This window comes from Colobus angolensis, unplaced genomic scaffold (genome assembly GCF_000951035.1).
Source record: "Colobus angolensis palliatus isolate OR3802 unplaced genomic scaffold, Cang.pa_1.0 Scaffold18, whole genome shotgun sequence".
Taxonomy (NCBI): domain Eukaryota; kingdom Metazoa; phylum Chordata; class Mammalia; order Primates; family Cercopithecidae; genus Colobus; species Colobus angolensis.
In genome coordinates this window covers 6,080,874-6,106,113 of record NW_012114932.1, presented here as the reverse complement: position 1 = coordinate 6,106,113, position 25,240 = coordinate 6,080,874, and the positions used below count along the sequence as shown (strand labels likewise).

General features: G+C 45.6%; 1 protein-coding gene across 4 annotated transcripts; it reads left to right on the top strand.

Moving 5' to 3' along the window:
* The first annotated feature begins 16,797 nt into the window (after nt 1-16,797).
* Nucleotides 16,798-19,206, top strand: CCRL2 (chemokine (C-C motif) receptor-like 2). Of its 4 annotated transcripts, none has more exons than XM_011939242.1 (2): nt 16,798-17,372; nt 17,746-19,206. In XM_011939242.1, the coding sequence occupies exon 2, from the start codon at nt 17,758-17,760 to the stop codon at nt 18,790-18,792; it is 1,035 nt and encodes a 344-aa protein (XP_011794632.1). In that variant the 5' UTR covers nt 16,798-17,372; nt 17,746-17,757; the 3' UTR covers nt 18,793-19,206. The 4 variants fall into 4 exon arrangements, with proteins under 4 accessions (XP_011794632.1, XP_011794631.1, XP_011794633.1 ...); XM_011939241.1 differs by having other exon boundaries at nt 16,841-17,179; XM_011939243.1 differs by having other exon boundaries at nt 17,260-17,318.
* Nucleotides 19,207-25,240: the final 6,034 nt, after the last annotated feature.

Sequence of the window (25,240 nt, the reverse complement as noted above, 5' to 3'; positions counted from 1 at the left end):
CAGGAGATATCCACTATGATGGTTTGGAGAAAAAGTGTAAACCGGCAGTGCAAACAGGGGCAGGGCATTTATGAGTAGTTGAGAATGGTGAATAGGAGTATGACTAGACAGAAGATAGTAGAGATGACAAATTTTGGGGGCACAGTCCAAGTAGTGGGGGTGACTGCATAGAGCTCTGTTGCAAAAAGTAAGGTAAGGATGAATAGACTTAATAGAATGAAGGGATGTATCAGGCTCATAAGAGTTATTACTGTTCTTCAGAAATGCAAGCGAGTTTAAGGGAAGTAGGGGTGAGTACTTGTGACTTCCAGGAGGAAGAGGAGAGATCAGTCTGGCTGTCTGATGGTCACAGCTTTATTCTGGAACGGTGAACCCAATAGGGAGGGTCCTGCAGACGGATGGCAGTTGGGGTGCTATCAATAACCAGGTAGGGTCCAGTCCATCAAAACTGTAGAGTCTGAGGGGTCAGACTTGAGAAGGACTGATTGTCCAACTAAGGTATCTTCATATGGCTGGGAGTTTGGAGGAGGCAAGAGAAGATTAGCAGCCAGGAGAATTTCCTGTCTAGCCTGCTGGAGGACTGGAAGATAAAGGCAACAGGTCATGGGCCTGGCTCCTGTGTGAGGACCCCAGCAGCACAGCCTTGTATTTCAGCTGTGTGTAAGGAAAAAGGATGGGATGAGTCAGGGAGTGCTAGTGTGGGAGTTGTCTCCAGGGCCTTTTTGAGAAAGTGAAAGGAAGAACGGGGAAAATAATTACAGTCTATGGGATTAGTTAATTACCCTTTGTGAGCTTGTAAAGTGGTTTGGTTAGGATAGCAAAGCCTGATATCCAGAGTTGGACGTATCCAACAATGCCTAAGAAGGAAAGGAGTTGTTGCTTGGTGATGGGGGTTGGGATCTGGAAGATTCACTGAATACGGTCTGCAGGAAGGCTGTGTGTATATTGATGCAGCATTACACCAAGATAGGTAATGCTAGGGTAAGAAATGTGTGCCTTGGAGGGGGATACTTGGTACTCCTTTGAGTAGAGATATTGAAGAAGCAGGATAGTGTCCTGCTGGGAAGATTGGTAAGAGGGGCTGCAAAGAAGAAGATCGTCAAAATATTGAATAAGGTAGGAGGCAGATGGGCAAAAAGAAAGCAGTTCATGAGAAAGGGCCTGGCCAAAGTAGTGTGGCTGTCCCTGAAGCCTTGGGGCAGAGCAATCCAGGTAAGTTGTTGGGACTGGTGGGTGTCAGAGTCAGTCCAAGTAAAGGCAAAAAGAGGCTGGGAGGAGGGATGCAAGGGGACAGTAAAGAAGGCATCTTTGAGGTCGATAACAGAATAAAGTTGTGGAAGGTGGTATTGAAGATAGGAGGGTGTATGGGTTTGGCACTATAGGATGGATGGGAAGGACGATTTGATCAACAAGGCGAAGATCCTGAACCAACCTGTAAGACTTGTCCGTTTTCTGGACGAGCAGGAGAGGGGATTTGTAAGGAGAATTTGTAGGCTTTAAGAGGCCATGTTGTAACAAGCAGGTGATAAAGGCTTTAACCCTTTTAAAGCCTGCTGTGGGATGGGATATTGGCGTTGAGTGGGGTAAGGGTGATTACATTTTAATGGGATGATAAAGAGTGCATGATCGGTCACCAAGGTAGGAGTAAAGGTATCTTATACTTGTGGATTAAGGTGGGGAGATACAAAGGGAGGATGTGAAAGAGGTCTTGAGTTGGGTAAAAGTGAAGCAATGAGATGTGGCTGCAGCCCAGGAATGGTCAGGGAAGCAGATAATTTGGTTAAAATGTCTCGGCCTAATAAGGGAACTGGGGAGGTGGGGATAACTAAAAAAGAGTGCTTAAAAGAATGTTGTCCAAGATGGCACCAGAGTGGGGAAGTTTTAAGGGGTTTAGAAGCCTGGTTGTCAATACCCACAACAGTTATGGAGGCAAGGGAAACAGGCCCTTGAAAAGAAGGTAATGTGGAGTAGGTAGCCTCTGCATCGATTAAGAAGACGGACTTACCCTCCACTGTAAGAGTTACCTGAAGTGTCTGTGATAGTCCAGGAGGCTTCCCAGGCGATTGAGCAGTATCAGTCTTTAACTGCTAAGCCGAGAAGATCTGAGAAGGAGTCAGTCAGAGAGCCTTGGGCTAGAGTTCCAGGGGCTCTGGGAGTGGCTGCTGGGCAAGTTAAATAGTCCAATTTCCAGTGGGGTCTCTCACAGATGGAACATGGCTTAGGAGGAATCCTGGGCTGTGGGCATTCCTTGGCCCAAGGGCCAGATTTCCAGCACTTGAAGGAAGATCCTGGGGGAGGTGGTCCTGGAGGAACACCTGGCTGCTGCAGTTTAGGTGTTTTGAAGTTCTCATGTGCTGGAGATGTGGCTGGGGTTTCTCGTACAGCAGAGGCAAGTAATTGCAACTCAGAAATATGTTGCCACTTGGCTGCCTCTTTTCTATTATTGTACACCTTGAAGGCGAGGTTAATTAAATCCTGTTGTGGGGCTTGAGGGCTGGAATCTAATTTGTAGAGCTTTTTCTAATGTCAGGAGTGGATTGGGCAATAAAATGCATATTGAGAATAAGACAGCCTTCTGGCCCCTCCGGGTCTAGGGTGGTAAAGCATCCAAGGGTTGTTGTCAAACAGGCCATGGGCTCAGCTGGGTTTTCATATTTGATGAAAAAGAGCCTAAACACTAACTGATTTGGGAGAGGTCGGCTAAAGAAAAAGGAGCATTAACCTTGACTATGCCTTTAGCTCCAGCCACCCCTCTAAGAGGAAATTTTTGGGCAGGTTGGGGAGGGCTAGTCGCGGAACGAAACTGGAAGCCAGACCGGGTGTGAGGAGGGGAGGTGATAGAAGGATTACAACGTGGGGCAGCAGAGCCTGAGGAAGAACTGGGACCTGGCTCGGCCTGTCGAGGAGCAGCCTGGGGAGAAGGGGAGAGGTCAGATGGGTCCGTAGAAAAGGAGGATTCAAAGGACTCAGAGCTTGGGGTGGAGACTGAAGGGACAGACAGGAGAGAAAGGAGAAAGATTTGGGACAAGTTGCCCTGGGAGCACAGACTAGGGAGGGACAGATGTGTAAAGAATGCCTGGATGTCAGGCATCTCAGACCATTTGCCCATTTTAAGACAAAAATTGTCTAGATCTTATAGGATGGATAAATTGAAAGTGTCATTCTCTGGCCACTTGGAACTACTGTCGAGTTTGTAGTGGGGCCAAGTGGTATTACAGAAGAAAATAAGATGTTCAGGTTTTAAAAAGAGTGCATAAAAGAATGTTGGAAGTGGTGTGGCTCAGAAAAACCTGAGAACAAAGAATGAGCCTTCTGATATCTCATGGTTAAATCAGCACAAATGAAACCATTTTATAACCAAACAACCTTTTCCCTCCTGAGCTGCATTTGTCCTAGAACCCATTTAACACTTCCTAACATGTTCAATCCAGCCCTGTGATTTTTCAGTCAAATTCAAGATGCATAGGATTCCTTTTCTGTTCAGTGCTCCCCAGCCAATCTTTTTCCCTTCCCCCACCCCACAGTTACCAATTCCAGTGTTTCAGTTCTCAGCAGAGGACGACAGCTCCACCAGGAGACATCTAGTGTTATCTGGAGACATTTTAGTTGTCCCAGCTGAGGGCACAGTGCTGCTGGCATCTAGTGGGTGAAGGTCAGGAATGCACCTCAACATCCTGGAACACTCGGGACAATCCCCCGCAACAAAAAACTATCCATCCAGAACATCAACAGGGCTGTGGCTGAGGAGCCCTGCTCTAGTGCTTCCTCCTTGCTGTATCCTCATCAAGGGGGTTTCGGGGTCCCCCTTGATGTCAGGAGCTGCTACAGGCTCCTGGCAGATTTCGGCAACTTACTCCAGACTCATGGAACATTCAGGATTCTTAGCATGGACACAGGAGACTCAGGCTGTCCACAAGAACTCTCTTTTTCTTCACCCACTCATTCCCATCACTCCACCACTTCCACTGCCTTCCCAAATGTCCTTCGTGAGTCCCACCAGGGGCCAGAATACCACCCTCTCAAGCCTCCCCAGTGGCACGCACACAACTGGAGAACCTGTCTCCCAGCTGGCAAGGCGTCTTGAGATCCCAGCGCTTCTCGGTCTTTCCCAGCTTGTTTGTATATGGAGTGGGGTGGGTTCTCTCACACAGGAGAAATTACAAGGAATTACGTGAGGGGAACACAGGAATTTCTGTGGAAACGGTGTGTGAGAAAACATGGGAAGAAAACAACTTCAGGAAATGGTTAAGTGGCATCTTGAGAGCAGAAAGTGAGAAGGGAGCAGAAAGAAATGCGGCTGGAACCTGGGAAGGAGAGGACAGGTGGGGATGGCCTTGCACACTGTGGGCACTGAGGAGTGCGGGCCCGTGGCGTGGGTGGAGTTTCAAGCCAGGGAGAAGATTCCTGTTTTGAACTTTGGATTGGCCCTGGCAATGTGGAGACTGTATTGGAGGAAGGCAAGAATGGAGGAGACCCCCTAGGTGGAGGTTTGGCAATGCTCTCTCCAGAATATAGAAGAAGCCTCTTCCAAGGTAGGAAAGTCCTGAGTGGAGAGAAGTTAATGGATCTGAGGGCTGCAAGGGAGGACTTGGATCATCAGGACTTTTAGGGAGGCATATGGTCAAGGCTTGAGTCCTGGCCCATTGAAAAGGAGAGCACTGGTTTTAGGATGTGGGTCAATTAGTTTGGTTTTCAGGACAGGCTGAGTTGGATATCCTGGGGGACCTGCAGGTGGCAGTGTCAGGGGAAGCTGGATGTGCTGACATTGAACTCAGCAGAATGAGTGGAGATCTACATCTGGGGTCACAGGCAGTGGATGCCGTAGGGTGGACTCAATAGGTCAAACAGAACCCCGAGGAAGACAGGCAGCAAAGGGAGCCCTAAAGAACAATGAGGAGATGTGCCAAGAAAGAGCCAAATCCAGGGCTTTGTAGCAGCCCAGGTGAGAGGGCTTGGGGAGTAAGAGGAAGTGTCAGCAATGTCAAATGTTGCAGAGACATAGAGTAAGACAAAATAGGAAAAAACATCCATGGAACCCTGTGATGCAATCACAATGCAGAACGACGTTATAACTCCTGCCTGGTCTTCTCCTCTGCCCACTCATGGCAAAGGAATACAAAGTAATGTTCCCTTCCTCCGCTAGAAAAGCACAACTTCTGCCCCCAAGCTCTGGGCTCTCCGGAGAGGACAGGACCAGCCTCTGAGGTTTGAAGGTCCTAGTTTACCAGGTAGGGAAGGAGCCCTTTCCAAGACCCTTTCCAGAAGGTGGGACTGAGATGGGAACTGTGGACTCTGTGCAGATGTAGGAGCTGGCTCCAGTCAAGTGCTAGGATGCTGTGGGTCCTGGGAAGGGAGAGGCTCTGGAGCCGCTGTGGAGACTCTGGGACTGTCTCTGGGGGAGAGGTAAGCAGGAAGAAGCAGGGCCTTGACAGTCCCCAGCTTAGGGGCCTCACCATCCAGACTGAAGACCAGGCCCAAACCCTTTCCTGTACAGTTGCAATGTGTCATTTAATTTTACTAAAGGGAATATGTCTTGAATGAGGATGCTACTTAATGTATTAATTTTTACCTGTATTCATAAAAGAAATTTTTCTTGTCTATTTAAGATTATTCATATCAGACCAGTGTCGGCCCAACCCGACTGACCCTGTGAAAACTGGGCACTTCACACTCCAGTGATGATGGATGAGTCCCCAGCAGCATAGTTTAGGGGAGCGAGTGGGCAGTGTGGCCTCCTGTGCACGTGACTTCCTCCTTCGGTGTGCCCATATGTGGGTTTCGTGGTCTTGTGACACTGTGGCTTTAGAAATTTCAGTTTCCATTTTCTATTATTCAGAGTAAATGAAATTTGCAGGAAATTCAGAACCCTCTTTCTGTACAGTGGATGCTGTAGGACTCTGCCCAGATGTCCTCTTCAAGTCAATGCATTTCTCCATGCCCCCATCCCTGTAGATGGGAACAGAGGTGCTGGAACTCACAGCTACTCCCCTTTGTGGGAACTGGAGCTGCCTGCCCAGGCAATGCCCCCTTCCCAGGGATGGCTGAGCCAATGACTGGCTAATGTCGGATTGCAGAGGCCTGGCGCCCTCCCCTCAATTCCTAATTCCTTGTAGGAATAACTGAGGCCTCCTCTGTGACCACATGGGCATCTTTCCCTCTGCCCGGTCCTGTCTTGTTCTCTCCTTTCCAGTTGTGTCTCCTGGAAACCCTTCCTACAAGTCTGCTGCACACAACCCTCCTTCTCAGAGGGCCTGAGCCCTGGATTCCCAGGAATCCAACCTAAAATAGTCTGGCACTTGGTTTCAATTTTCTCTTTCGCTAAGACTCAGTCACAGGTGCCAATAAGTAATAAAATGTTACCACCTTGAATTCTATCACTCTCTCTTTTCTTGCCCCATCTCTGAGAGACAAGTAAGTGATCCCTCAAGAACCTGAAAAGCAGACATTAGGGGGAAAGGAGGAGGGGGGAAGAGGCCCACTCCTCACCTGGCCAGCTCACATCCATGCGTCCTTGACTGAGGTGACACCTTCCCTGGGGAACTTTCCCCTGCCCCTACTGAGTCACGCTGGGTGCCCTTGAGACGGCTCCCATCGCTCCTGTGTGCTCCCCCAGCTTGGCACGTGACTCCCTGAATTATAATCAGTTCTGCACCTGAATCTCCCTCTAGAACGTCACTGCCATGAGGACAGAGGACGGTTCGGCTTTGTTCACTATTTTCTCCCCAGGGTCTGGCAAAGTTCCTGGGACTTGGGAGAGGTGTCCTTCAGGAGTTTGGCAGACGCCAAACGGCACACTTAGGTAGGGCAACTGAGGCGAGTTTAATGAAGGATTCCATACAAAGATTTGGACAGGGTATAGGGAGGCCACAATACACAGTGTGGTGCCTGGTGCCAGTGAGAGCAGGTCACCATTCCCACTGCAAGGCCAGATGGAGCAAGGAGAGGGAGCTGTCTGACAAGAGCCGCCCTTATGTCAAGGGACACATCAGCCCACTGAGACCCCATCAGGAGGGAGCCAGGCCCTGATTCCCCTGACCTTGCTCTCCAGTCTTCTGCCTAAAATTCCCCATCAGCCAAACACAACTGAAAATCGAAAGACAGGGGAGCCTGCTGTTAACAAGGTGAGTGTCCCCCGGAATAAAGCTGGGTAGAGTGGAGAATGGATATGGAAGGGCAAAAGGAAGATCTGTAAGACAGTGGGCACTAAATACCTAGGAGATGAATAAAGGGACCACATTTTACAACAAATGTTCATTGAAATGCTACTCAATGGAAAGAGACCATTTCGGTTACTGTCTGATGCAGATGAATCAAAGGCCACACACATCACAAAGGCCGTGTCAGTGTAACTCTGACATGGGGCAGACAGCAAGGCTGAAGGTTATGGGATATGGGGAGCTGGAACTGAGAGATCCTGATGTAAATCTAGCACTTGGGGAAAGGGGGACTAGAAGAAATTCACCCACAGGCAGAGGAAAACACAAACACTTCTCTACTTTTGCCTAGGCTTTAAGTGGTATGGGAAAAAGTCTCTGAGAACACAAAACCTGTGCTTCATGCACCGGTTTATAATACCCTCAAAATGGAAGACCCCAAAACCAGGCAGGGAAAATTCATATCAGGCCATTGATGCCCTCAATGTTCTTGGCTGAAACAAATTCAAAACTCCTCTGGAAAGGAGTGCTCCCACTTCAAGCCAGGAAAAGCTACTGCAGAGAAAATAATCCCCAATCAAGACACACTCACATTGAAACTGCAAGACACACAAGGAAATGGATCACCCTGGGTGATAGCTGGCAGAGCTAATAAACCTCTGTAAACCTCTAACAAAGCTCTACACACTAGTAGAACCCTTAAAGATTTGATTAAATCATTACTTTATTGAAAATATGCTTATAAAAAATCAAAATCCTAAAAAAGCAACAAATTTTATACCAGAGCCAATTCGGTATATACAAGGGTGTATCTCACTCTTGTGGAATTTGTCTTATTGCCCTAACTCAGCACATTGTCCTGGTCTATGAAAAGTCCTAGAAACCCTTCTACCCTCTGGAATGTAGGAGCTTTAACTCAATAGGGTTTTTTAACTCCCTTTTCTTGTCTTGTTTTTCTTTGATTTTTTTCATTTTTTCAAGTCAAACTGAAGAAATATTTTTTTCTTAAAAGGAATGCATACTCACCCTCCAAGACCACTTGTCTCCTAATTGGAGAGTATTAAACAATTCTCAGGATTTCTTTATTTTCCTTCTTTCTTCCACAGGATTGGGAAACCCAGTAGGATTGGGCTTAGGCCTGTCTCTAAAGCACCACGTTTCAACATTTTGATGTAAGACTGTGCCCTATTTCTTGTTCAGTTGCTGCCGGCAGATTTTATAGTTTTAAAACTAGTTTTTGGTCACTGAGATGTTAGAGGAGGAAGGAGTCTGCTATCCTGCTTTACTCATCTTCATCTACACTACACTGTCATCTTCACTGCAAAGTCCTGTATTAATGTTTTTAGATTCTGTAACATTTTAACAGGTGTCAAAAAAATCTTAAGCACCACTTCAGCTTGGGAATCTCTAAATGTAATGGTGTTTGTGGGCTGGACTGATGTCTGGGTTTTATTGTTGTTGTTATTGTCTATAGTATTGGAGAGTCGGGAGATCCTGGACACTTCCTGTTCATGGGCACATGATGCATTAGCTGCCCCAGCAGCTGATTACGTTTAACCACAAGGATATGTGGGTGAACCCAGGGAGACCAATCGCAGTGGAATGGTGGGGGCAGAAGCCAGGCTGCAGAGCGTAGAGTGGGGAATGAGCAGTGATGAAGTAGAAACAGAGTTTGGACAACTAATGAAGCTGCCTGGAAGAGGGGGACAAGGGACATTGGTCAGACCAATGTTTGAGGTCAAGAGTGGGTTTGTAATCTTTATTTAAGGGAGGGATCTGAGCATTTAAAAATTCTGAATAATCTAATGGAGAGGAAAAAGTTGGGACTCAAAGAAAATGTGGGAAAAAATGATGAAGGTTAAATGGAATGAGATCCAGAGTGCAGGGGGAGAGATTAGCCTTTGGTGTAAGAGCAGCAACTCTGCCCGTGGAGAGAGGAAAAATGTAGACATACCACAGTTGCACTTTAAGTTGGGGCCTGAGGAGTTGAGGAGTTCTGAGAAAAGCAGAAGATGAGATCATTTCCTGAGAGTAAACGTGAGTCATTAGAATGGGGGTGAAGAGACTGGAAGCTTTAGGCAGCTTGAAATAGTTGATGGAAAAATGGGATAAAGTGACAACTCGTCACACTCAGAAGAGTTATCAGGGAATCTAGAAGAATCTCTGGAAGTTAGTTGAAGATCTTAAAATACTGATGTATCTTGTCCACGTAGTTAAGTGGTTTTATTTATTTTTATTTTTTTGAAACAAGGTCTCACTCTGTCACCCAGGCTGGAGTGTAGTAATAGCACAATCACAGCTCAGTGCAATCTCTGCCTCCTGGGCTCAAGCAATCCTCCCAACCCAGCCTCCCGGGCCTGGGACTACAGACACACACCACCACTCCCAGCTATGTTTTGTATATTTTGTAGAGACATGGTCTTGCCATATTGCCCAAGCTGGTCTTGAACTCCTGGGCTCAAGCAATCTGCCCACCTTGGCCTCCCAAAGTGCTGGCATTACAAACTTGAGCTCTGCTACTAAGTGGTTTTATTTATTTATTTTTTATTTTTTTATTTTTTTGAGACGGAGTCTTGCTCTGTCGCCCAGGCTGGTGTGCAGTGGCACGATCACGGCTCACTGCAAGCTCCGCCTCCTGGGTTCACACCATTCTCCTGCCTCAGCCTCCTGAGTAGCTGGGACTACAGGCACCCACCACCACACTGGGCTAATTTTTTGAATTTTTAGTAGAGACAGGTTTCACCGTGTTAGCCAGGATAGTCTCGATCTCCTGACCTCGTGATCCGCCCGCTTCAGCCTCCCAAAGTGCTGGTATTACAGGCTTGAGCCCAGCTGCTAAGTGGTTTTAAACAGCTATTCTCAGAAACACACACTCACAGAAAAAATGTAGAGGAGAATTTATCTAAGGCTGGATCTTCCAGAGAGATCAGGGTGTTGACAAGAGAATGACTAAGTGATAGACTACTGGATTTCAGCTAGACAAAGAGGGATGTGACCATGGGAGGGGCTGATAGTCAGAGGCTGGAGGGCTTGATGAACAACACATATTACAGAAAGAATAAATGGAGTGAGAGAAACCAAAGGAGTAAAAGTGGTCATCAGAAAAGTGAGCAATTGTATTTTGAGAGTTCAGTGGTAAATCAATGGTAACAAACCTCAGCTGGGTACTAGTGGCATGAAACCGAAGGCCAGGGAGTTGAGTTAATGAGCTGAGACTTGGGCACCAGATGGGCATCCACATGGACAGCTAAACCACCAGGATGATATGGGACACTGGGGTGAATAGAAGCCCCTTATCCATGTGCACAAGTCTTGAATAAAATAGGGGCAACCAGGCAGTCAGTGGATGATAGCAGTGAGGTGGAGCAGAGGGCGATGTAGTCGAAGGACTGGAGCCCACAGCATTCTCCTTTATATCTGGAAGGGAATTAATAGTCAAAAAGTGGCACTGAGGCCAAGGATGTCACCTTCTGACTCCCAAATCTGAGACAGATGTGAGAGGGAAGGAGTATCCTCAAGGGACAGAGATGGTGTGAATGTTTTGGGCATAAATCAAAGATATCAGGGAGATTGTCAGAATTCAGGTTCCAGAGACATAGAGGAAAAGCATGGGAGAAAATGGAATATTGGGAGGCGAGGTTAGGGCAGAGGAAGCACAAAGCAGAGAACAAGGAATAGAAAAAGTCATAGGAGCTGACAAATTGGCCAAACATGACAGAATGGAAATATGATGGCATTAAGTGGCTTTATGTGTTCCAAAAGGACTGGTCCATGCAGGCCACAGGTAAATGGGAGGTAAGAAGAAAGGGGTTGAGATGCCGCAAAATTTATTACTTCATGGTAAGCAAAGGACTCAAGACTCTAGAAAATTATGTCCTTCCTTCCAAGACTATGTTAGTCCAAATCTTTCAAGATACAGAACCCAAGGTGGGGTCTGGCATACAAGAAGTGTAACAGAGGAAATGTCTGTGACATTTGCAGGACTGCAGAGGGAGCCAGGAGAAGCTGGGAAAGCCAGCAGGTCTGACTCCAAGTGAAGGAGATGGGGAAGGAAGTGAAGGAAGTGAAGGCATGTGCCAAAGGCACCCATCAGAGGAGTCCCTGTTCAAGAGATGGGCCTGTCATAGTGTCCCTAATAGGGTCATGGAGTGAGAGCAGCCCATGGAGCGCACAGCCTTGGCATGAATGCAGACATTGGTCTCAGAGTGCAGCAGCTGGGCCCCTCAGTCAATTACGCTCCCTCAGAGCTGGGACAGGGGATGAACTAGACCACACAGTAATATTTATTTATTATTAATTAAATTAATAATAGTAATTAATTTAATTAATTACACAGTAATGTTTGTATGTCTAAGGAAGCATTTCTCAGAATATGCTCACTGAACTTTTAGCCTATAAGTATCTATACAAAAATTTTAAAAGGGGTTCGAAACATTTTGGGAAACACTCCATACTTTTCTTCCTCGTGGAGGATCATAATCCCTATTAGCACACGAAGGGCTCTGAGAAGTCCTGTAGTAAAGAAATTTGCTTTAGTTTTCCAGTCCAGCTATTTTTCAAACTTAAATGAGCAATAGCCTCCCGTCCTTTTTTCTACACTTTTTAGCATACTGCAGAATAAACTAAACATGCATTGAGAAAGACTGCTTTAGGGAATAGTTAACACTATTTCACTCCCAGTAAGCACATATAAAATCTGTATTTCCAGGGTAGATTATCAACACAGTTGCATTTTAGAAGTATTATCTGCCCCCCCAGGTATCCCAGCTACTACATGTTGGGTGCTGAGTGGAATTTTAGGGATCAGCCAACTACAGGAAAGAAAATCTGGGCCAGGATAAGATGGTCTCAGAAGCCGTAAAATTATATGCCGTTATTTGCCTCTTCGATCTACTAATCGATATCAAACAACTAATTCAGAAGAAAATTGATTGTTTTCTAAAAGTAGTTTTTCTACATTTCCCATTAAGAAGCAGTACTATTTAAAACTTATAATGGCTATTATGTGAGATTATCACTATCATAGTTTTTCTCTATACAAATTTTCTGTAACATTATTTGCTAATAAAAATTAGATAATGGATTGATTAATTGATAATCTAAGACAGATTGTATTTGAAGAAGCCATAGTAAGGGACAGATTAAATTATCATCAGTATAAACATTCTAATACTTATTTTTCTTTTTTTGAAACTTTCCACATTTGTTATTATGCATTTAAATAATAATTTTTTAGACTTTTATTTTAGGTTCTGGGGTACATGTGAAGGTTTGTTACATAGGTAAACTTTTGTCATGGGGGTTTGTTGTACAAATTATGTCATCACTCAGATATTAAGCCCAGTACTCGATAGGTATTTTTTCTGCTCCTCTCCCTCCTCCCACCCTCCAATCTCAAGTAGACCCAGTGTCCGTTGTTCCCTTCTTTGAGTTCATGTGTTCTCATCATTTAGCTCCCACTTATAAGTGAGAATACGAGGTATTTGGTTTTCTGTTCCTGTGTTAGTTTGCTAAGGATAATAGCCTCCAGTTCCATTCATGTTTCCACCAAAAAAATGATCTTGTTCTTTTCATGGCTGCGTAGTATTCCATGGTGTATATATGCCACATTTTCTTTATCTAATCTGTCATTGACGGGCATTTAGGTTGATTCCATGTCTTTGCTACTGTGAATAGTGCTGCAATGAACGTTCACATGCATGTTTCTTTATGGTAGAATGATTTATATTCCTCTGGGTATATACCCAGTAATGGGTTTGCTGGGTTGAATGGTAGCTCTGTTTTTAGCTCTTTCGTCTAATACCTATTTCTCAAGATCAAGTTAGATCTCCAAAAAAGGCATCATCCTAGCATTCTCCCATCCTTTCTCTAAACTAAATTTAATGTGTGTATCAATCAGCAAACCACACCAGTAGTTTGAACAATAAACATTAAATATAAAGAGTTATTAACTTATAAAAGGGTATGAACTACTAAAGGGGGTAAGGAGAACTCTAAAGAATGCAGGAATGGCAGATGTAGAGAGCAGCCACGACCTCTAAGCTAAGGCAGAGCAGCCAAGGAAGGGGCGAACTGAAAAATGCGCTCCCTCCCCAGTTGATCCACCCTTGTTGGAGGGGGTGTGGCTGCAACCCAGTGGATGCCCAAGAAGTTTGCTGAGTTGTGGCAGGTTGGGGCTGGTGAGCAGGAAACTGCCCGAAGGGGTACCAAAGAGATTTCCAAGAACGTGGGCATGCCTATGGTAAGGAAGATGCTCTTGGAGTGCCAGCAAAATTTACTAGGAAGCTACCCACTAGAGTGCCAGCAAAAGTCAGCAGGAAGCCACTGTCATGGTGCTGGCAAAATTCACCAGGCAGTGGGCACTGCAGGGTCTCCGCCCGGCACTGGCAAATCAGCCAAAAGAACAAAAACAAAATAAAAACAAATCCTGGAACCAGAAAGAAAAAACTCTGCCTCTTACTGTGACCCTCTTATGCCTTCTACAGCAGCTGGCAAAGGAGAAATGTTTATGGGGTTCAGCTCTAGACTCACAAGGCAGAACACAGAAGAGTGGATGAAGAGCTGAAAGGCAATAAATCGATAACTGGAGCCTCACATCCTTTGCCTTTTTTATTGAGGGTCAATATATTAAGAAGAATGTCTGCGTCTTCGGTAAAATTATTGCTAAGGTTATCACCCAGTGTGTGTTTTCCACCTCCCTGATATAAGAACTTAGTGACAAGAAAGAATGAGATAATGATCATGAACTATTGGACCTAACCATTTGTGGCTTTGGTGCCCATCTTCTCAGCAAGGCTTTCTCTCTTTCTCTCTCTCTCTCTCTCTCTCTCTCTCTTTTTAGAAGGTGTCCACTCTGTCATCCAGGCTGAAGTGCAGTGGCAGGATCTTGGCTCACTGCAACCTCCGCCTCCTGGTTTCGACTGATTCTCCTGCCTCAGCCTCCTGAGTAGCTGGGATTACAGGCACCTGCTGCCACCCCTCCTGGCTAATTTTGGTATTTTTAGTAGAGATGGAGTTTTGCCATGTCGGCCAGCCTGGTCTCAAACTCCTGACCTCAAGTGTTCCACCCACCTCAGCCTCCCAAAGTGCTGGGATTACAGGCGCGAGCCACCACGCCCAGCTCTCAGCAAGGCTTTCTCTGACTACACTATTTAAAATGTGATCCCTGAGCCACCTTGGCCTCTCTTGCTCTCCTTCCCTGCTTCACTTTCTCCATAGCACTTCTCTCCTACTAACCTACAATTTCCTTGCTTAGTTTCTGTCTGTAGAATGTGAGCTCCATGAAGGTCAGGATTTTTGCTTGTTTTGTCCATTGATGCATCCCCAGCACCTGGAACTGAGCTGGGCACAGGCTAGGCACTCTAGAAATACTAGCTGAATAATTCAGTTGAGTAAATGAGTGATCTACACGAAGTGGGGAATGAGAGTATACAGTGATAGTTCCTTCGACTAAAACTGGGGTCGAATTATAGTGATAAAGAGGAACTCAGACCTTCAAAGGTAAGGTTTGTGGGCCACTTGCCAAGGCTGCAGAATGTGGTGTCGTTTCACAAGGAGGAGGCCCTATTATGGCTTCAGATATTAGAATGATAAAGAGAACTTTCCTTTCCCCTCAACTACAGCCTTCTAAACTCTTCCTTCCTTCCTACGTAGATGAAGTTTCAAGGACCTCATGGCCTGAATGTGGACAGGCAGAATGCTGGGAATCAGGCAAAAATAAAATAATACTGAAAGTGAAGGCCATGCTAATATTAGGAAGTCAGGGTGATCCTGAATTTACAAAACATTTTTCTTTGGGAAACTTCACACCTCATTATTCTGTGTTTTTCCTTGGGAAATTTCACATCTCACATGATTCTGTGACATGTGATACATGAGGTGCCCAACTGCTGTTTTTGTCCTCCACTAATGAGGAAGAGTGTGTGTACTCCTGGGGTTTTGCAAGTTTCAAAGTCTGACTTGACTTTCGTTCCTTTTTCTGGAACTGATCCACAAGCATGGAGAGTAAAGCTGCCCGCACCTATTCATTCAAGGTCCTGAGTGTCCTGCCCAGCTGCAGGAGTTGGAGAGACCCAGGAGGAGGGGCCACTGCTGATCCCAGGCTGCAGAGGGTGGGAAGAGTGTCCCAGGGTGTGGTGACCCCCACTCACTCAGTCACAGGAGACCCACACGAGAGAAAAGAGGGCACTTACAGCTTAGGTTCCCGCCAGCACCAACCCCTCTGCCATCGAACATCACTGTGTTTCTCTTTCTGCCTTGACTTTCGGCACACATGCAGTTAAATTTAATGCTCAATCACATATTTGTCTGGGCTCTTTCTATGTTTATTTTTCTCTTAATAGTTCTCTCTCTGCCCCTCCTCTCCCCGCCTCTCCTCCTCCTCCTTCTCCTCCTCCTTCTTTTTTTTTTTTTTTTCCAGGGACAGTGCCTCACTCTGCCACCCAGGCCGGAGTGCAGAGTGGCTTGATCGTGGCTCACTACAGGCTTAAACTCCTGGGCTCAAGTGATCATCCCACCTCAGCCTCTCGAATGTCTGGGATTACAGGCACTTGCCACTGCATCTGGCTAATTTTTATATTGTTTATAGATATGGGGTCTCACTATGTTGCCCAGGCTGGCCACGAACTCCTGGGCTCAACCGACCGTCCCACCTCAGGCTTCTGAGCAGTTGAGACTATAGGAATGTGCTGCAGTGCCAGGCTAGTTTCTTAATTTTCTATTTTGACAGGTACACATTTTGTATTCAATCCTACCTCAGACACATCTGTGGTGTGAAAAGGATGTCATTTAATCAATATATAAATTCTAAGCAAATAGGTCTGGTCCCCAAATTAGGTGAGTCGCAGCTGCTGAGTCGTTGACCCAAGAGAAGCTCATCTAGATTTTTTCAGTATTTTCAAGTTCCTCTTCTCAGTTCATCCTTCTTCCAAACCGTGCCCTCCCCCTCCCACCCTCTTCCCACAGCCTCCCCTCCCCACAGCCTCCTCCCACCATTCCAAATCTGGGCTGTTCTCTCAATTTCCTTCTCTCTGGCCTCAAACCTACCCTAGCCCCCAGCCTCAGTTTGGGGTTAAACTTTTCCCCCCTCACATTCTCTCCCACGCGACTTGATGTCACCTCTGTGTCGTCACCACAGGGTTTTCCTCCTCTGGGTTCTCCTTTGCAGAGTGGCGTCAGCTCCCCCATGAGTTCCAGCAGCAATCACTTCTGGCTGCTTGCAAATCCCCTTGCTTTCCTCAATGTTGACACCCAGGGCAGCCCTATGCTCACTGCTGCTGAGGCCCCACCTCTGCCCCTGGCCTTTTCCCAACTGACATCACCCTGTAGCTTCCATTTTCCTGAAATTCTCTTTTGAGGCCTCAGTCTTTAGACAAAGCACACAGTGTCCCTCAAAAATGACAATAAAAACCCAAACACACTGTGACTCTCACGGCAGCTTCCTGGTCTCCATATGGAATCAGCGGGTGGGTTTCTGTAAACACTGGTGAGAGGCCACGTTAGAGGATCAGGACCCTCAGGTCTGGACTTGTGGTCACCATGAACATTCCTCTCTGCTGACGGTAGCTGATACCTGTCACCTACTCGGAGTGTCACATGCCACAAGCCAGAGGGTCTTGGCAGGTCTCAGCACCTTGACATCACTTCCTTGCTATCACTCAGAGCAGCAGTGACACAGTTCCCTTATCTCAGGCGGCCAGAAGACGGCTGTCAAAGGTCACAGGGAAATCAAAGGCGGGGTACAGGGCCGGAGGGAGGAGGAAATAACTTCCCGGTTGCTCTCAGACGCTTCAGAGATCCTCTGGAGGCCTGGGGGAGTCTTCGAGTTCTTGATTTCAGTAGGTCCCTGAGCTCTGTGAGTGGCGGGGGTAGAGCCACCAGGGGAATCCACAGTAGTTTCTCGCGCCCCTCAGGGTCAGGAGCAGTCTGATCAAAAGGAGGCCATCCCCTGTCTGGGGCCATTCCCACAGCTCCCGGATGCTGGGTTTGGAGGCTGCGCCCTTCCCCACCAGGAGCTCGGCCCAGGGGTAAGTCATCTGTGTGTCATCTATGTATTTAACCCCTCATGGCCATGTGGATACTGAGCATGGTTTCACTTTTGCAAACATTTGTTTATACCCTTCAAGAGAAAAACATCTCAGCTGTTACAGGAAGCTGCTTTGAGGGGTGAGCAAACTTCTTAAACATGCAGAAATTAGGATCTACACCCGTTTCTTAAAAGCAAGCCACGGTACTTGGTTCTCTTTAATTATATATTTTCTTCCATATTGTGTTCATGTAGGCAAGTCCTGTTTCTGCTGAAAGAAGGTAAGTTCTCCAAAGACGGTGTCATGCCAGCTTTATTTCCCGTGGCACCTGGAACACTGCTAAGCACTTACATGCTTGACAAGTAGATTGAGGATGGTGCTGCTCTGGGGAAGTGGGCACACGTTAAAGAAATGTTTATTTCAGTCTTCTGAAATAGAGAACTCCTCTGGCTAAAATGTAGCTTCAGAAAGGGAAAGTGGGGCTGTTTGAATCGGGGTCCAGTTTGTTGTTTCCTCCAGGATAAGACAGCTGTTGGAGGGGAAAATCATCTCCCATTTCTCCGCAGGGCAGCCTGAATATGGCCAATTACACGCTGGCACCAGAGGATGAATATGATGTCCTCATAGAAGGTGAACTGGAGAGCGATGAGGCAGAGCAATGTGACAAGTATGATGCCTGGGCGCTCTCAGCCCAGCTGGTGCCGTCGCTCTGCTCTGCTGTGTTCGTGGTCGGTGTCCTGGACAATCTCCTGGTTGTGCTTATCCTGGTAAAATATAAAGGACTCAAACGCGTGGAAAATATCTATCTTCTAAACTTGGCAGTTTCTAACTTGTGTTTCTTGCTTACCCTGCCCTTCTGGGCTCACGCTGGTGGCGATTCCATGTGTAAAATTCTCGTTGGACTGTACTTTGTGGGCCTGTACAGTGAGACGTTTTTCAATTGCCTTCTGACCGTGCAAAGGTACCTAGTGTTTTTGCACAAGGGAAACTTTTTCTCAATCAGGAGGAGGGTGCCCTGTGGCATCGTTACAAGTGCCCTGGCATGGGTAACAGCCATTCTGGCCACTGTGCCCGAATTTGCGGTTTATAAACCTCAGATGGAAGACCCGAGATACAAGTGTGCATTTAGCAGAACTCCCTTCCTGCCAGCTGATGAGACATTCTGGAAGCATTTTCTGACTTTAAAAATGAATGTTTCGGTTCTTGTCTTTCCCCTATTTATTTTTACATTTCTCTATGCGCAAATGAGAAAAACACTAAGGTTCGGGGAGCAGAGGTATAGCCTTTTCAAGCTTGTTTTTGCCATAATGGTAGTCTTCCTTCTGATGTGGGCGCCCTACAATATCGCACTTTTCCTGTCCACTTTCAAAGAACATTTCTCCCTGAGTGACTGCAAGAGCAACTACAACCTGGACAAAAGTGTTCTCATCACTAAACTCATCGCCACCACCCACTGCTGCGTCAACCCTCTCCTGTATGTCTTTCTTGATGGGACATTTAGGAAATACCTCTGCCGCTTTTTCCATCGGCGTAGTAACACCCCACTTCAACCCAGGCGGCAGTTTGCACAAGGCACATCGAGGGAAGAACCTGACCATTCCACCGAAGTGTAAACTAGCATCCACCAAAGGCAAGACGACTAAACATGGATTTTCATCTTTTTGCATTATTTCACGTAAATTTTTTACACACTTGTATACAAAATCGGATACAGGAAGAAAAGGGAGAGGTGAGCTAACATTTGCTGAGCATTGAATTTGTCTCAGGCACCGTGCAAGGCCCCTTACAAACATGAGCTCCTTCGCCTCCTACGACTTGTCCATAGTGTGGATGGGACTAGTCTCATTTCGCTGAGAAGAAAACTGAAGCTCAGAAATTTGTCTAAGATCACACAAGTAGGAAGGGGCAGAACTGATTCTCCAGCCCTGGTAGCGTTTTCTCAGAGCCTACGCTTGGTCCAGAACGTCAAACTCCAAACCCTGGGGACAAACTGCATGAAATAAATGTATTTTAAAACATCTATTTAATGTATTTTAAAATAATTCATAAGTTGCTTTTAAAACCAATTTAACTACATTCCAAATTATAAGCAGCCCATTTATATGGGAGTGATTTTTCAGGTGGATTTTCTCGCAGTTGACGAGAAGAACCAGCTAGCTGGAAGCTGTGGAAAAAAAGAGGTAAGGTAACTTGTTCTGAGGAAGTCCTCTAAATTCTCTTGGTCACTCGCCACACCCCTAGGCCCCCAGCTTCCCCTAACCCAAGGTTTCTGATATTTTCTTGTACTTTATCAAAACTATGGAATCTTAGGAGATTTAACAAAAGCAAATGAGAAATTCTGTTTAGAATGTCTAACAAAATGAATGTTTTGTCCTTTTAAGTATAACACATACCTCAGGCCTCACCAGCACATAACTACAAAATGTTGTCCCACTTCCTTTCTATGGCTGAGTCAGTAGAACACAAGCTCCCACCTGCCACATCAGCAAAAGGTCACCTCAACATGCGAGCTACCTCCCCAGCGACCCCCCAGATCTGTAAGGATGATGCATCCTTGATCCTAAAAATATTTTCCTGTTCCTGGTGTCCAAAACCAGACTCCACACTCACTGGTCTCTTTATAATCTTGCTTCTCTATGAGGAGCAAAGCTACCAGCGCCTTGCTGCCAGGGGACAATCATTGCTCATGGCTGAGTCCTGCAGACATAGGGACTGGGTTGGCTGCCTCCTCCTGCTGGCCCAGCATCTTGCTTGCACTAAAGAGAACTGGAGGATTGGCACTGATACTTGCTGAAAACCTACCCAGGCCACCCACTACTGCTGCACTCCAGGGCACCAGCCCACACTCCTCCCCTCCTGGCATCAGGCACATGTTCACAGCATTGAATCTTACAGGAAAGCAGTGGAACCCTATCTCTCCTTCACAGGAGGCACGTTCCTTCCTAGCCAAAAATGATGATACCCACGGGCACAGCATCTCACATAGGGACACATAGAGATATCTGACTCATTAAATCCCAAGTCTATGGCCAATTAAAAGGGGTCCTTAATGTCTTACTGATAGTGGTGGAAGGAAATTTGCTCTATATTGATGAAATGAGGTGGAGAATATCTGATTTTCCAAACATGAGAATTCTCCATATGCCACCCCATAACCAAAGACCCCCTATTTGTGTTAGACGAAACATTCAAAAAGCCTATTAGGATAGTGGATGAGACCCCCAAGGGACATGCTTATATAACAATAACTGGCTCCAAACCATACTCCATGGCAGTGGCTCTCAAACGCCAGCACACATCACAAGCCCTATGCTGAAACACAGAGTTCGGGGCCCCACCCCTGAGTTTCTGGTTCGGGAGATCTGGAGTGGGACCTCCAAATATGCATTTCTAACAGATTCCCAGGGGATGCAGATACTGCTAACCTGGGCCCTCCTTCTGAGAACCACTGTTCCAGGGAGAAGGAACTCAATTAAGTAAGGGTTTGGTTTTGTCCTGAGGACAATGTGGAATTTAGAGTTGGGGTGAATTATTCAGGAAAGTAGAAAGGTTTGGGGATGTGAGGGTGGGAGGTGCAGTGGAGGGAGGCAGAGAGGAAATATGAAGCAGTCGTCAGTTGGAGAGAAATTAGGAAGAGGAATAAAATGATATATGTCAGGAATTTCAGTTTTGCTGAGCCCATGATCACAGCCTCTTCTCTGGCACCTTGTGTCACTCACCGAGGCCTCGTAGCTGGGTCTACTCTTTCAGAGTCATAATAGGGCTGTGGGTCTGACCTCAGGGTGAGCTGGAGTGGGCACAGATAATAGACAAAACTGCAAAAAGTCTCTCAAGGGTCCTTCCCAGAACAAAGGATCCCTCCATTCCAAAGGCGAATGCCGGTCACTATCATAAAAGAAAAGAAAGAAAGAAACTGATGGTGACATTTTAAATGGCAATTTTTCTAGCTTCTAAAACAATGTGGAGCAACTGGAACTTCCATACCCTGCTGGTGGGAATGTAAGATGGTATAATCACTTTGGAAAAATTGGCAGTGTCACCAAAAGCAAAGCCTACACCTACTATCCATTCCACTCCTCAGTATTTGCCCAAGAGAAATGAGCCCGTGTGTCCATACAAAGATTTGGACCCAAATGTTCATGACAGCTTTATTTATATAGCCTCAAACTAGAAAAAGTGTGTCTATCAACAGGTGAACAGATAAACAAACAGTGGCCTGTGTGCCTAATGGAATACTGCTCATCCACAAAAAGAAATGAGTTATTGATACACACAGGAGCATGCACGAAATCTCAAAATGCTGAATGAAGGAGGCCGGATTTTTATTTTTATTTTATTTATTTATTTATTTAATTATTTTTGAGAGAGAGTCTCGCTGTGTCACTCAGCCTGGAATGCAACGACGTGATCTTGGCTGACTACAACCTCTGCCTCCTGAGTTCAAGCAATTCTCATGCTTCAGCTTCGCAAGTAGTTGTGACTACAGTCATGCACAAGAGCAACTGGCTAATTTTTGTCATTTTAGTAGAGACAGGGCTTTGCCATGTTGACCAGGCTGCTCTCAAACTCCTGACCTCAGGCGATCCGCCTGCCTTGGCCTCCCAAAGTGCTGGGATCATGAGTCACCGTGCCCAGCCAGAAGCCAGATATTTTTAAAGAGTACTTATTTTATCATTCTATTTATATAAAATTCTAGAAAATGCAAACAAATCCATAGCGACAGCAAATCAGTGGTTGCTGGAGATGTTGGAGGGGAGAGGAGAGGAATAAATTGCAAAAGGGAGCAAGGAAATTTGGATGGACAGTGGATATGTCTGCTATTTTTACTGTGGTGATGGTTTCATTGGTTTATACCTATGTCAAAAACGTAACAAGTTGTATACCTTAAATGTGATTTGTTGTGTGTTGACTATACCTCAAAAAGGCTATTTTTTAAAAAGCCTCTCAGCCTCCAGGCACTCCGTTACATTGGTGTTACTCGTCTTGGAAATATACTCTGAGCATTTGCTGGAGAAGTTCGAGTGCCTGGGCCTTTGTCACTTCTCCCAAGTAGAATTGGCAGCTAAAATACGGGATGCCCATGGGCACAACCTCTCACCCCCATCACCGACCAGGGAGCAGGGGGTGCCCCCACAGGGAGCACAGTCTTATCGGGAATTACCTTCCATGGCAAATAAAATCACCAGGGCAAGTCAAGGGAGAGCCCAGGGAAGAGAGTACTCCATCCTATACTAAAAAAGAATGAGAAAAGTTGAAGACAAGGGGGAGAAGGGACAGAAACTCTCTTCACACATTTGCAGAAGTAGGTCTGGACTCTCCAGCCACTTCTCCTCCAATGCGTAGGACAGGAATCTCAGAGGAAATGGCATCATCTTCCCATGTTTACAGACACAGCAATGAACGCAAAGAACAATCTTATCAGGATTTTCCAAATGAAAACATGGAATGTATAGAGAATAAAGATCTGCAAACTCTTATGGTGGCTGAGACTGAAATGGCTAATGGAAAGCAAAAGTGTGTGCTAAACGACCCAGCCACAATGGCCTGAACACTTAAGTAGTGTAGTGTATTTGGAACATTGACAGCTAACAAGGCCTTTGTCCCATGTCAGACCAAGAACACAGTTTCCTAAAGATAAAAATAGCACAAGCTTTTCCACTTTTCCATAAACGACTGCAATAGAAAACTAACAAATGATGAAAAGCAAAATATGTCTAGTCTGTTCAAGAAAAGCTGATGGTGTTTCTATTTTGCCTGTAAATTACTTTCCAGTACAAAAAACAATTCCTGTTACATCGATTACATTGATAACAATTCCTGTTAATTCTAACTAGGGACATATGAGAGAAAGATTGAAATCTCATGAGCTGTCTCCTTTTCATCTCAATTCTGTGTGCTCGTGGGTACAAATGGAACTAGTGTGTGTTTGTTTGTTTGTTTGTTTTTTGAGACGGAGTCTCATGCTGTTGCCCAGGCTGGAGTGCAATGGCGCGATCTCAGCTCACTGCAACCTCTGCCTCCTGAGTTCAAACAATTCTCCTGCCTCAGCCTCCCGAGTAGCTGAGATTACAGGCGCCTGCCACCATGCCTAATTTTTTTTTCTTTTTTTTTTAAATAGATACGGGATTTCACCATGTTGGTCAGGCTGGTCTCAAACTCCTGACCTCAGGTGATATGCCCACCTTGGCCTCCCAAAGTGCTGGGATTACAGGTGTGAGCCACTGCACCTGGCCCGGAACTAGTTTTAAAACAGGAAACAGTTGATATACTGAATGGAAAAGCAATACAATTTGAAGTTGAAAAAGCAAAATAGGATGCCCAGTTAAATTTAAATTTCAGTTAAGCAACTAATAATTACTTAGTATAACTACATCCCATATACGACAATTGCAGTGTTTGTTATTTATCTGAAATTCAAACTTACGTGGGCATCCTAGTATCCTGTTTTTTGTTTTGTTTTGTTTTTCCTTTTGTTTCCTTTTCTTTCCTGAAATCTGACAACCTTAATTTTGAGGTATTTATTCAGTTTTAAAAACTAAATCTTTTTTTGGCAGTCAGAACTAGAGCAAAGATAAATGACCCCAGGACTCCGTTTAGCAGGCAGTTAGGAAGTGTGATGGTGTGGTGGGTGGCAGCCCCGGCCAGGTCTTTCCTCTTCCCTAAACTGCCACAGCAGGACTGCCACACTCGGGAATCCCAGTTTCCATATGAGCAGCCCCTCCAGGGTTTGGAAGGAGTCAGTGCTTTAGCCCAAGGAGCTGCGGATGGCTCTAACACTTTGCTTGTTGGTTGAATAAAAATCAACACAAAGGTGGCCTACACTCATTGAAGTAGGAATGCCAGAACTTGCATGGTGTCACATAGAAGAAAATATCTAAGTGCTTAAGGAGATGGCAGTACTAGTGGATCTACTGGATCATTAAGACTCACTCACCTATCCATTGCAGATCTGGAGGACACACCCTTACCACACTGGGAAGTGAAAATGAGCTCCAGCATCCTTAAAAAAAAATCTCTCTAAGTGGTGGCTCTTCTCTGTAGATCAGGAGCTATAGTGAGAAATGCTACCAAATTGGGGTTTGTAAATACAGGGGGGATGGTGGGATCCTGAGGAAGGAGGGGCCATGTGGTAACACAAAACACCAAGTGGGCGTGGTTGCCACTGTGGATGGTGGAGCCAAAGCAGTCCTCAGAATAGTCTGACCCCCAGAGATCTTTGGCTTTGGCTGGTTGATCATGGTATCCCTGGAACTGAAATAGAAGGACAGTCTGCTAAATTTTTACCTGATCTGTATAAGCAGAAGAGTTCTATCTCTAGAGAACAGAAGTCTAACTTTAGTCACCAGAACTGTGACTCAATTCAATCAATTGCCAGATTTGACATAGTTTATAGACCTAGAACCCCTTGAATGAAAGGTAAGCTGGCTCCCCTTGAGGAAAGACCCTGTTACATTTCTAGCATTTTATTCTGATAATCTTTTTCCCAGCCTTCCCCAAAGCAACCTAGGGCCATTTACCAGGGAAAGTCATGAAGGAAAAGGAAATAATTAGGCTTTTTGGAGATTCCTGGACACTGGCTCTACACTGACACTAATTCTAAGAGACCTAAAACATCTCCGTGATCTACCTGCCAAAGTAAGGCTTCATGGAGGTCAGGTGATCACTAGAGTTTTAACTCAGGTCTGTTTCCCAGTGGGTCCAGAGGATCCCTGAACTTATCCTATAGTTATCCCCCCAGTTCCAGAATGCAGAATTGAGCTGAGAGCAGTGGCTCATGCTTGTAGTCCCAACACTCTGGGAGACCAAGTTGAGAGGATCACTTGAGCCAAGCAGTTTGAGACCAGCCTGGAAAATATAGTGAGACCCCATCTTTTTAAAAAAACAAAGAAAAATAAAGAAAATTGACATGGAAAAATAATATAAAATCTGAATAATCTCACATCTAATAAAGAAATTGAATCTATAATTAGAATTCCTCCCACAGAGAACTATAAGCCCAATGCCCCCATCAATTGGAGAAACAGAAAGAAACAATCTTCTTAACAGAAAGCATAATTGGAA